At 33.8% G+C, this 13720-nt stretch overlaps 1 protein-coding gene across 2 annotated transcripts; it reads right to left on the minus strand.

Annotated features, from left to right (window-relative positions):
* Positions 1-1179: 1179 nt before the first annotated feature.
* On the minus strand, positions 1180-13555 carry LOC126771892 (protein argonaute-2). 2 transcript variants are annotated; one of them, XM_050493185.1, is made up of 14 exons: positions 13420-13555; positions 12898-13235; positions 12613-12813; positions 11899-12142; positions 11165-11387; positions 10586-10831; positions 10096-10261; positions 8686-8810; positions 8192-8376; positions 7814-7980; positions 7589-7737; positions 7229-7406; positions 6570-6761; positions 1180-6485 (listed from the first exon to the last, which is right to left on the minus strand). In XM_050493185.1, the coding sequence occupies exons 1-14, from the start codon at positions 13436-13438 to the stop codon at positions 6177-6179; spliced, it is 2742 nt and encodes a 913-aa protein (XP_050349142.1). In that variant the 5' UTR covers positions 13439-13555; the 3' UTR covers positions 1180-6176. The 2 variants fall into 2 exon arrangements, with proteins under 2 accessions (XP_050349142.1, XP_050348361.1); XM_050492404.1 differs by having other exon boundaries at positions 7565-7737.
* Positions 13556-13720: the final 165 nt, after the last annotated feature.

Here is a 13720-nt window from a genome sequence, read left to right on the forward strand (position 1 = left end):
TTTGGAGCTTAATTTCACCACGCTGGTCAAATGCGGCTTGGTGGACTACACACGTGGCAGAATTCCAGTGAAATTAGACGCATGCAGGTTTCCTCACGATGAATTATAATCACAAATTAAGCAAATGGTGCTTGCTCGGGTTTGAACCCACGATGTTCGGTTAAGACTCACGCGCTCTTACCACTCGGCTTTCTAGGAAACGGACAATCTTATTAATATTAACAGAAATTTACTTCTTCGAGAGGGCGTTTCTCACTTACATCTTACATGGTGCGGTGAACCTTTGCCCTATGATACCTACGCTACTGCGGAAGACACCTGAAAGAGCTTCAGCGAGCGATCGGCTCTGCAACAATCCCCACAGTGGGTAAGAGAGCTCGGGACGCTACTTTATAATCGTAAATTCATGAATTATTTAAATGTGTGCTAGTTTACACATTTGAATTTGAATATAGAAAAGAACTGGAAATAAATATTGAATTCTAATAAAACTCTATTGTCTAAATAATCTAGTATATAATTGTGACTTGTTTATTTTTTGAATATAAAGTAATTTATACAGATAATACCGCTTAAATGTACGAACACACCGATATAAATAGACAATATGTAAACAGTATTGTCATACATATTTCAGAGACATTGATAATAAATGTTTATGTAACAGTGTTAAGTATATATAAAAAAAACTTGCTTTTTTTCATGTTATTATAAGATTATATCAATGGAGAGCTCGTTTCTATATTTCATATATTGTAATACACCACGCTACTTTCAAGTCACCCCACTGTGTTTAATGTCATAGAATTTCTTTCAACATAAATAGATTTCCAAAAATGCCAACTACCTTAGATAATCATATAGGTATTGACTTTCCTTTTGACGAATAGCCTTCCACTTGGCGACAATCATGTTCCTAAGTAGGTAAAACGTATAAACTTATATAATATGAAAATATTACTTTTTAGATATTCTTGTTTTCATTGTGATGTTTATAATAATTATATGATTTATTTGTGTTTGTTTACTTATACTTTCAATTAAACGAGCATTTTAAATATTTATACTCAAAAATAAGTAAGATAAAATTGTAAATTCAAGAAACATTTAAGCAAGATCTAGACTAACTGTAAAAACTTTTTCGTAATTAAAGGAAATTCAAATCAAGAAAAAAATATGTTTTTTAATAAACAAAATGTATTTAACCAATGCACATTTTTGACCTCTATCGATTAATATTACTGCTACTTTTACCTTAATATTAATATTTAAATCAATAATATAAAAATAACAATTTTAATATTAAATATTATTATTATTCTGATAGATGCTCTAAATGCACTATTTCCATTAAAATTTTATGCGTAATATTATAAAGCTATCTGCCGCTATTATCTTAACTAGAACGTTGAAACACTCAAAAAATTTAAATTTGATTGAAGTAAACAACAGTCTCCGGAATGTCGAATAAAATAAAAATTAAATCGATTAACTTTTTGACTTGAGACTGTTCCGACTATTGATACATAAAAAAATGCAACAAACAGACATAATTTGAAACAATGAAATAAACATCTTAGATATTTAGAAAATTCATGCCGCTGTAAGCGGCTAAGTTATTATATCATTATAATGCCTTTAAAAATAACTTATTGGTCAAAACATTGCTTGCCAAGAATTTACTTTGACGTTAAAGCTTGAAACAAAGCGTTTATTTTAATTGTATTCTTTATTAAAGACAAATTCAACCTCAACGTTTGATACGCGTATAATAATCAAACAGCCACTGCTTTAGCTAATTGTTTTAAAGTCAAAGAATAAAAAATGTTTGGTCAAATATCGATTTATTAGGGATATGTTTGTAATAGTTACTAGGGGAACGTAATAACGGACGAGTACACTTTCATTCAGAATAAAGAAGGCGGATTTGTTTACAATATACAAAACAGCGGTCATGTTAGCTAATGCACTAAATAATAAAGATTTAATTTATCATACTTTAGTTAGCTTTGAAGCAGCTATACAAAAGTTTTGTACAAAATTATGTTATTTTTTGAACACTTACATAAAATAAAACATTTGACGATACAATTTGTTTAATCTGCCGTGCCGTTGACCGTAAGGAAATAGTGAGTTTAATTTCACATTACTACAATGTTTACAAAGACCATAGCTTACGTTACTAATACCAGCAAACTTGTCTATGCTTATGAAAAATCATGTACGCGCAAATTTATTTACCGATTTAGGGATGTGTATAAAAATATTTTAGAACAGCATTTTTATTGCGCGTGTATTACAAAATGTTATCCCATTGTATGGCAAATTATTTCATGTGCGCGAACACAATTCGTCGCCAACTTTAACTTTTTTAAAAGTAATACATTTCCTTCGTCATTACTTATTAAAAATAATAAATAACAGTATATTTAATACGCAAATTGAGCGCAACAATTACATTATTCAAATGTCCGCATACCCTGCACGAAGAAATTTGGAAACTATTTTACATTCTATATCAAAACCTTAATTGGTGGATTCTACACAATAAAAAAATTGTGTGCAATATAGAAAAATTATAAGCTATCTACTACAAATAACTATTAAATGTATGGCGGTACGATGGTCTCATTTTTTAATCTTCAAGCAAAGTGACAGTTCACAAAATACTATAGTATTTGTTATATCTAAACATAATTTCCAAAAAGATAATTCGATTAAAAGTTACATTCGTCCATTAAATGATATTTCATATAAAAAGGATTTACATTGCAAGAAGTTATTATTAATTATTTAAAACTAAAGGCGGTATATTAGAAACAGAGACATACTTTTGGTATCGGAGTGTACAAATGAATATATTATTATTGAACTCTGAACTATGATTCTAATAATTATAGTACTTATTAAAATTAAGCTTTGAAACACTAATTCTTAAATTTAATCCTCGGTATTTTAAAATTATCGCCTCAATATTAAGAATACGAGACCGCAAATAAATGTAACACAAGATTATAAGCATTTTTTCAAATCATATTTAACGGATCGTTTATGACAATCTTTAAATCGACCCGTTATACAATTGATGACTTTTATTATAAACATACATTTGATCCTGTCATACAAAATAAATCATATTTATTTTACAACGCAAAAAATATTTTCAATCATATTAGAGAAAAATCCGTAGAATATTCAGTATGTTACACGCAATGACCTTTTACATTTAGACACGTTACGTTCTCATAGAACGCCTTATAAACGTTACCGCAAAGTAGGTAATAGAAAGTAAGATTCTTCATTTGCCAGGATTTATAAGAAATACAATTTGTATCTCTTTCTAAGAATAATGTTTTAGACGAAATTTTCTTACATAAAAAATATATATATATATAACATAGTATATAAAGATGAATTTAATCTGATTAAAAGTTCGTTCTGTATGAAAATAACGTGTCTAAGTTAAAATAATATTGGACATAATTAATATTTAAAAAAAAATGTACAATGACCATCCTTGTATAAAACCATTTATAACTAATTAGACATAGTCAAGTAGGGTTCTTATCAGCTAGGTTTCTATGTGAATATATGTTTATAGTAATGATTGGATACAGTTTAAGACATATATTACACAATTTTAGAATATAATAATATGTTACTTGTTAAAAAGTTTAAGTTACTAATAGCGTGCGTCTATTTAAAAAAATATTAAATGACATATCATTCCTAATTCGTAAAATATTATATAATTAAATATAAACCTAACTTGACTATGTCATTTTGCTATTATGTGAGGTAAATACGGATACATGTTTTATAAATGATGTTAAGATAATTATATAACTTTATAAAAATATTGCCCCTTAATTCAATACGATTTTAAGCGAACTTAAATTCTAACGCCATAGTTCATCGATTCGACGGTGTAAATATATTGAAAGAATTCTAATCGTTTCATTATATTTCCGTTTAGAATAAATAAACACTTTGAAAAAAAAAAAAACACATAGTCACTTAACATTAATATGGATTGGCTTCGCTTACCAGATCGTCTGATTAAAAAGATTTTAAAATAACTTATATCTAATGACATCATCGTAAGCCCTTGTTCAAAAATCTTTTAATCATATTAAAAAATAAATTATATGACTATATCTATCTAGTATTTACGGCGGCACACTTATATTATCCGTGCTCTTAGTTTTATTTGTTGGCTTTGTGAGATGCGGTTTATGCTACACTACACCTGATATCTAATTTTTATAATATTAAAGATTATATGTATTCAAAATTTAGTGAGACATGCGGCCATAAATTTACAACATTTCTCATTTATATTTGAACGATATATAATATGAAAAAATATTATTTAAGTAGAGAAGAAATTAAATTTATATTTTTGATGTATTTTGAATTTTAAATGATTAATACATATAAAAATGACTAATATTTGTTAGATATTACATAAAAAAAAAACGAAGCGACATAGTTATAGCTATTTCACACGAAAAATTAGTTTGACATTCATCTTGTATAAGGATGTTGGTTGATTGTTTAATTGTTTATTACTATTGATACCATTAACACTAATCCTAATCACATCGACACAAGTTCATTAAGGCAAAATTTAAATAGTGGTTCAATGTTTAAGTTCCTAATGTATTTTGGCTGACAGATTAATATTTTAAAATATCATGTATAAGTAAGAATTCTATAACTAGTTATAATTACCTTACAGAGCATATTAAATTCCAAGTTGTATTTTTTATGCAAAATTTTATAAGATATGACAATAAAACTTTTGCCTAGAAATATATACTTCCTTTTCTCTACAAACTATCAAAGATAATAGTTATTTATTCCTCTCTGAAATGTAACATTACATTTCAGTATTATCCTAGCCAATATTATAAAACAAGCTTATGTAAAAATGAAACTTATAAGCCGTTATAAAAACATTAAGAGATGTACATAGTTGTCAACCGAATTCATGATAAGTAACGAATATATATATATATACATACATATATTAAAACACCATACGATTATGACGCCAAATATAAAAACATGAAAGTAAAAAGAAAATAATACTAAGTCTAACTAAAGTAAAATAATGTGAAGGTGAGGAGTTAGAATGTTACAAAATAGCAAACAATAATGAGCACCCGCTGCTCAATTCGATAGTTTAAATGAATTAACTTTTATAATTTTATATTTAGATATCTAGTAACACTGAATTAACTACAGACACTTCGAAGTTTTATAACCCATCGATTTCGTTAAAAAGATTTATTTATCCATGATTATTCATTATAAATAACATCCAAAGATTATGAGCCATTTTATGTTATCCTTAAAACTAGCTTAAATAGGACAGCTGTCTCCCTTGTATAAACAACATGATGCGTTCGGCCATCCGTTATCAATATATCATCGAGCAATCATCTTTTGTTCTAAAGATTTTATTTTATTTGGTGTTCTGTTCACTTATGTCATTTAGTCTACCTTGTTTAGAGTAAGAAGCACTTTTATACTTTGATCATATTACATGAGGATATGACAGTTTCAGTGTTTGTGACTTCCTTGGTTGAATGAATGATTAAATTGGATCAATATGTGGCTCAATTTAGCATTGCAAGAGGTTTCTCAGTGTCTCCGATAACAGAAAACTCATTTACAATTTAAAACGCAACCAAACTCTACTATCTGGTCTTTTTACTTATAGAACAATATTTATAATCTTCACATGGTGTTGATAACATTTTTTAAAATGAAAAAACAAAATTAATTCAAATGGATCTCTAATCGTAGGTGGAAGCAATGATCTTATTTATTTTCATAACCCAATTCTCCTCAATGTAGCATCCATTCCAAAAAAGCTGTTCAAAGTCACACAAAATTAATATGGTCAGTTTTGAAAGCTACAACCATAGAATGCTTAATGAGATCGATAGAAATACAATCCGACGAAGGTTAAAGACTAAAGACTCATACGGTTCGGGATGTCTTTTAAGCTAAAACTAGTCGACATACTTATAGATAGCAGCTTTTTATAAAATCATATCGGTCACACAGACGAGGACGCGGGAACGTTTCGTTTTCAGCTCACTTAACAAAATAACTACCAACGTAAAGTATCTACCGTTACGATAAAAGCTCCAGGTGGGCCGGGCTCAGGCGAAGTACATGACCTTCTTGGTGACGGCGTGCACGGTGATGGCGCGCGCCATGGCGCCCGGCGTGCGGTCCTCGCTGCACGCCGACTGGTGGCTGCCCTCGCCCGAGTCGTGCTCCTTCTCCACCAGGTGGTAGCGCGCGCGGAACGCCACCAGGTGCGCGTAGTAGGCCGGCGCCGGGATGGACACGGAGCGCGTGCAGCGCACGTACGTGTGGCACAGCTGGTACGTGAGGCACTGCAGCTCGTCCGAGCCGAAGTGGTTGTCGTCCCACAGCACGTGGTAGTGCGACGGCCGCGACGTGCCCTGCGGACAGAGCGGAGCTCGAGTACGGGTCTACGGGTCTACGGGTCTACGGGGCGCCGTGGCGAGCGCGGGGCTGCCGTGTACCTGGATGCCCTGGTGACTGCACAGGTAGAAGTCGAACTCGGTGGGGTGCGTGATGCCGAGGTCGACGGTGGTGCCGGCGGGGATGTTTCCCGATTTGCCGGACTGCTCCTTCTTGTCTGCGCAGAACAGCCGCGTGTGGTGACGCTTCTGTACCACTATAAAGGTGATACCCGGCTTGTACTCCGCCTCTAACTGTATTTAAAAGTACCATTTGTTAATTGTGAGAAAGATTGTACAATTTATACAAAAAAAAAAAATTATAGATATGATTACTCAAAAAAATTATATTGGCTACAATATCATCTTTCTACAGATTTTAATAAGCGACAAAAGCAAAGTTAGTTTTACAAACTTTTAAACTTAATTTGGTGTAAAATGTCTAATTACGAGGTTTTATTTAACTACGAAACCTTTAAATTTAGCATAAATCTAAATTCGTTCAGCCCTTTTGCAGAGAAATTTAATAAATTTTTATTACGTCTTCTAATTCCTTTATTAATAAGCAAAATATAGAACGGTAGTTTTAGTACTTAAATTAATTATAGTACTATTCCAATGACACCAATTAAATTATCATTTAAGACATCTGTGTCTATCATGTGTGTTTTAAAATAATTTTTTTTTTAAATTTAGTTATTGTAATGTGAGATAATGTCGACCTTGATGCAAGCCTCCCGCACAGCGGTCAGCTCGTGTTGCAGCACGTGTATGAACTGTCCCTCGGAGATGCCATCCCGGTACATGATGATGCGGTGCGGCTTAAACCCGCCTGTGCTCTTGTAGAACATGATCAGCAGCTCCTGCACCATGCTGCTCATCTCGTGGACGATCTCCTGTCTACAAAGATACGGATCTTTAGTCAAAGCTCACGGTGCGGGCCGGCAACGTATTCCATTAAATATAAATGAATCTAAAGCGGCAACAAGAGACGGGACGTGCGTCGTTACAGTGACAAGCTAGTGCAAGTATAGTATAAGTATAGGAGTCAATACGACCGTGCTTCTGTCGGCGTGTGGTACCTGTGCTGCTGCACGCGCACGGTGGCGGCGTAGCGCGACGGGTGCGCGTCCATGGAGCCCACCACGGCCGCGATGGACGGCTTCTTGTTGTCGCCGGCCGGCGGGTGAGTCACGTCCACCCCCAGGAAGATCACCGGCTCGTTGAACACCTGTCGCGTGCGGGAACGTTACATACTGCTCCTTGTTTAGTCGAGCTAAATGTTTTCAAGTGAGCGGACGACAGACCTTGGGACGCAACGAGGGCACGAGAATGGAGTTGATTCCGCCGAGCTTGACGTTGATCTTGAGACAGAGATTGCTGAGAGTCTGCGGCGACGTCTTGTTGACGTTCTTCGCCTGCACGCACTGCGTCGCCATCCCAAGCACCGTGTCGCCCACCCGCTTCACCTCGGCTGGGGAGAGGCAACACCATTCGTAAGTTTATATATATATATATATATATATGTATTGTGTGTAACAAAAGTAACAATTAAAAAAAAGTTATTTTTATCAATTTTAATAAATCTTGTCAATTATTTTCAGATAGCATTTGATTTGGTATTTAATTAGACAGGAATAATTAAAGCCTAGGCTGAGACCTATATAATAATATCAAAATGTTACCGTAAACGGGTGTTTTTCCGGGCAACACGACGACAACGAGCTGCAACTGCACGAAGGTCGATTTGAGATATTTGAACATTGGCTCCACTTGATCGGGACCAGTTGCATACTTGCAGAAGCAAGGTTGACCGATGATCGGCATGCCTGCATCATTGGATATCTTCTGTAATTGCTGTGTAAAATTCCTGCAAAAATAGATTACATTATCATTTAAGTGTGTTTTGAAACATCACACGCCAGTTTTGGGTCTTCCTGTCTGAGGGGCATCCTGTCTGAGACATAATATAAAAATATCGTGAGTCCATATTAATTATATAGAATTATAAAAATATTATTATTTAAAATAATGTCTATCAAAGAAAATATATAAGGAACGCGACGAAAAGTCATATACTTAGTTTATTTATTGTTCATACAGAACGGTTTGATTTATTAAAGTTTTAGTTATTATATTTTATTACAATAAATAAATGCCGTAGCGACTCGTAACGTACTTGAGCGCGTCCTCCCGGACGGTCCTCTGCGGCGCGAAGCAGGCGATGGCCCACACGCGTATCTCGACGCCCATGAAGAACTGCTTCCCGCGCATGTCCCACACGCCCTGGTTGGGCAAAGCTTGCTGTGGGAAGCGACCATGATAATGTAAACGTAAACAAGTAATTCTACTACTTTCTATATTACTAAGAGATTCATTAATTCATTCAATGCATACGTTTGCGTAGAGCTGATTCCAATGGCGGGATTAATAAACAGCTTGACCTTGAAATTACAGACATGGCATCAGCGCTAAAGATTTAAATTAATTTATGGTATTCATAATGGATTCGAAAAAATGGCGTTTTGAATGTCGACGAAGTTGTTTATTGGAACTTTGAAAGTGAATGTAACTAGTCAGGTGGAATATTGTGATTTGAATAAATAACTGTTTGTGCATAATGTAGCTCTGCTCTGCTTACACATAGAATATGTTAATTTGAGGTTTGTTCAAGCCTCCTAGCACAGTAACATACACTCAGTAGTAAGTACAGTAACAGCCTGTTAATGTCCCACTGCTGGGCTAAGGCCTCCTCTCCCCTTTGAGGAGAAGGTTTTGAAGCTTATTCCACCACGCAACTCCAATGCGGGTTGGTAGAATACACATGTGACATAATTTCAATGAAATGCGCATGCAGGTTTCCTCACGATGTTTTCCTTCACCGTCAAGCATGACATGAATTATAATCACAAATTAAGCACATGAAAATTCAGTGGTGCTTGCCCGGGTTTGAACCCACGATCGTCGGTTAAGATTCACGCGTTCTAACCACTAGGCAATCTCGGCTTTTTTTAACATACACTCAGTGGCGCGGAAATTAGGTCACACACAAAGCTCGAAATTACTGTTCAAAAGTCAAAATCAATTTTGAAAATAACTACCTTACTGCCCTTGAGATTTGCCAACGACTTCAAATTGCGAGAGATTAATGTAAATAGACACACAGAGAAAATTAAAACTATCAGGCCAGCACCCCGAGTATCTTCGCAACGAATGGGCTAAGGTTAGTTCACCGATGAGTGCCGAATCGCCTTGAGTGCACCAGACAGTCGGGAAGTGTATGGAGGAGAAAAGGACAGTGGTTTCTACACGTTACCACTGCTGAAACTGTTAGTTTTCATAGAGACTCAGTAATGGTATGGGAAGGAATAAGTTCAGAGGGTTGTACTGAATTGATTTTTATTGAAACTTGATTAATTGACGAAAAAACACGTTAATTTAGAGTTAAACAAGAACACGTAATCACGATAAGCGGCACTTATATTGAATTGAATTACATTTTAAAGGGCTTATGAAAACCTGTGTAAACCCTGTGCCAACTTGTATCTAAATAGAAGTGTGAAGGAAAGTTTATGAGGAGTGTGCATACCTGCCCGCCGAGTGACGACACTCGGCCGCCATACTGCAGCTTGGGCGGCGGCAGCACTCGGCCGCGCACCTCCATCATGTTGTTGGAGATGGTGAGCCCGAACTCCTTCACGTACAGGTCTGTGTTGAAGTTGGCGCGCCGCACCAGGTTGTTGATCTCACGCTCCCTGAGACACACTCACTTTCTCTTTAACTGTCTATTACTCTGAACTATTTAGCATATATATAAGTGATAGGTCCATTTCCAGGCAAGAAGTGACTACAGGCTGCCCTTTGCAACATCTAGGTTCCCAAAGTAAGGGATGATTAATATTTCTCACAATGCCAATATCTATGGGCTATTTACAATCAGGTAGCCTATTTGGAAAACTACTTATTTAAAAAAAAAAAAGTAAATGTAATTTTCTTATTAAAATTATTTGATACAAATAATATCATATAATATAAATATCATTATATTGATAATAAGATACGATAGACTGAAAAAATACCTGTCTGGGGCCGAACGAGCCGTTGCTTTGATCATAGTAGAAGTCTGCATGTCAGTTAATTTCTTGATGCATCTCTGTCCGGGCACAATATTACAGACCTCTAATGGCAAGTATGTGTGTTTGTGCTCTTGACCTACTTGGAGGCAAGGTAAATGAGGGTATCTGAGTTTCATCTTATACTTATCCATGAAATACTTAGCAACAGTACATTCTACTGTTTGTCCGTTTTCTAATTGTAAAGGAAATCTGCAATTAAATTTGTATATTTAATATAAATTTAATAATATTTACTATTAAATAAACAAGAAGTTATTATATTATTATTATTAACTATTATCTCAAAATCAAGTGTATGAATGACAATTTGACCGCATCTGCTCTAAGAGAAAGGAAACTGCCTGAACAAAACATACCTATCGTTACTCAATAAATTTATTTTATTAGAAACAGTTTATAAAAATCTTATTTAAAAATAAGCATAAAGTAAAAAAGGTTTTATAGTAATTATTATAATTTTATATGAAACTAATTTCACCCTATTGTAAAACTAGTATATAAATGAAATGCTATAAAACTTACGACTGCATCTGTGCAGGTCTGCGGGTAACATTACATACTCTGTATTTCCTCTTCATGGTACCACAATGAGTAATTTCAATCTTCAGTCCTTTTATTTCTTTGGTAAATTTCACTCTTTGTGAATCGGTCAGAGGTTTTCTTTGTTCATTAATGTCTCTTATATCTAACACTTCACACATAAATTCTATAACAGGCTGGGCTTTGTAAAATGCAGTTGCAGATACTGTGGAAAAATGTAAATGTTGAGCGTGACGTTAGTGTAAAATCATTTAAAATAAAGCCTTTTTCTTTTTATTAAGTGTTAACGAGTACAATATTATAATGTGTATATTTCACTATTTTATAATAATGTATCAATATACATTTGCTTTTCTCCAAATATTATTGACCTTAAAATATTGCAGACAATTGCATGGTATAGTGTATGAGTTTATTTTATTTATTTTAAAACCATTACAATTTATACATTGAGATTTTGTTATCACAATACATAAAGACCAGGTAAACTTTAGCTCATGTGGTTTAGATTAAGGAAAACAAAATATTAATGGTATACTACTAATAATAATTACTTAATAGCCAGTAATTTTATAAATTTTTAGAACCGAGAATTATAATGAATCATAGTGGATTCATTATAAAAAATATTTTATATTTGTATTTTTATAACAACCTCATTCTATATCAATAATAAATATCTACAAAATATCCATAAAAATATTATCAACAAGTACCATCAATATTAAGCATCATTTTCCACTGGCTCGGTCTCACAGACTGGTGAAAACCAAACCATACTTCTCTACCACCACCAAGGGGATGGTAATATCCTTCTGGGGATGAGAAGAAAGATCTGCCGACTGGAGTGTACATCATTGAAGGCAGATGTCTCATGACAACATCCAACGCAAGAATTGCATCATATGGAATCTGTCTTGTACGGCCCTCCAATGCTTCTTCTAACGCAAACAATGACACCTGACCAAATTCAAAATATATTTTATGTACATTGTAAATTTTGTTTTATTTTCTTATATAAAATTCGCAGCTTTATCATACGCGTATAATATATGACTACAATATTATATTAAAGTAACGCTTAGCTTAATTTTAGTTCCACCAGGTCACTTAACTACAAATTGGAATATTTCATATAGACGGTTTGAATGTATTTCATAAAAATTAATTCATTTTGCAATTGACGTAACACTCATTTCTCAGCAATAAACAAATATATATTTATGTTTGTGTTGTACACTATACAGATACTCTTTTATTGTACAGAACACATCAAAAATAATGTTATAATAAACAAATTTGTACAATAAGACTTATTATAGATTGTATAAACAAAAATTAAGTATTACTGATGATGAATGAATTAATGAATGATTTTTTGTATGTTACAAACTTAAAATATATATAAATATTTATTTAATTTTACTTACTTGAGCAACCCATTTGATTGTGACTCGAAATACTCTATCTTTGCCTTCACCAGGCAAAGTAACTTCTAATTCCACTCTATCATTGCCAATAGGCAAGGGATCCCTTGTATATAAATTGTTTCTCCCATCAAACACAGGCTTTAAAGCACCAAATATTTTATTGTAATTGGTTACCATTGATTCAACAATTTCTCTATTAACCTAAAAAGAGAATATTTAGTAATTATAAGCACAATAACAATAAGAAATGTCAAAGATTGTAAGGTTTTACTACTATATTTTTACCTTCCTAGGACACTTGTCAGGTTGTATATTTACATCATAATGATGTACAAATCCTCGTGGCATAGATATTTGGAAATGATTAGCACGAAGCATGATCGGTCTTCCTTCATGACCCAAGTTAGGTCGTCGGGGACAAGTCAGCACAGGTAGGTCGGGCGGTGGAGGAGCTGCAGGTGACACGAGCGACAAGCCGCCAGTTCCACTTGTCACACCAGGTGGAGACGTGCCTGTGGCTAGTGCAGTACTTGGTGCCCCTGGTGCTGCACTTGTGGTGCCCGCTGCTGCACTCACAGCTCCTGACACACCCATCGCACCAGCACTCGTCTCCCCCGCTGGAGCTATCGCATTAGTACGAAATTAAATATATATCACATAAAAAAAATTACAAGTTTATGATATATATGACATTCGTAACAAATTAGAACCATTTTGTCAATTGAAACATTATTTAGGGCAGTCAAACAAAGGATGATGCTGCCTTTCCAAGTCGTTGCTAAGATTATTTCGAAAACGGATGCTTACGTTGGCCAACGGGGTACATCTTGGATAATTATGAAAACAACAAAAACTTGAAAATAAGAATATACAAATTCCTCGTGTTAAAAATTGTAACAATGTGATAAATTAATGGGGCTGTAAACTGCACTCTATGCTGTAAATTGACGTATGGTTAGCTATTTTGACGTTAGCAATCATAGAGTATGGATTAATGTTTATTAAAAAAAATTAAATTGTGACATAAAGTTTGGGCGTTTTAGAATATTTTATTATCAACATTTTATTAAAAATAGGAAATGTAATAATTACAACAAACATTTAAAAT

The sequence above is a fragment of the Nymphalis io genome, chromosome 1, assembly GCF_905147045.1.
Source record: "Nymphalis io chromosome 1, ilAglIoxx1.1, whole genome shotgun sequence".
Taxonomy (NCBI): Eukaryota; Metazoa; Arthropoda; class Insecta; order Lepidoptera; family Nymphalidae; genus Nymphalis; species Nymphalis io.

What these genes read in the sequence shown, in the direction of transcription:
- LOC126771892 (XM_050492404.1), bottom strand. An exon ending in AATGATGCTTAATATTGATG is followed by an intron (nt 11,388 to 11,898) that starts GTACTTGTTGAT and finishes ATTTTTCCACAG; the next exon opens with TATCTGCAACTGCATTTTAC. An exon ending in AGACCTGCACAGATGCAGTC is followed by an intron (nt 10,832 to 11,164) that starts GTAAGTTTTATA and finishes ATTTAATTGCAG; the next exon opens with ATTTCCTTTACAATTAGAAA.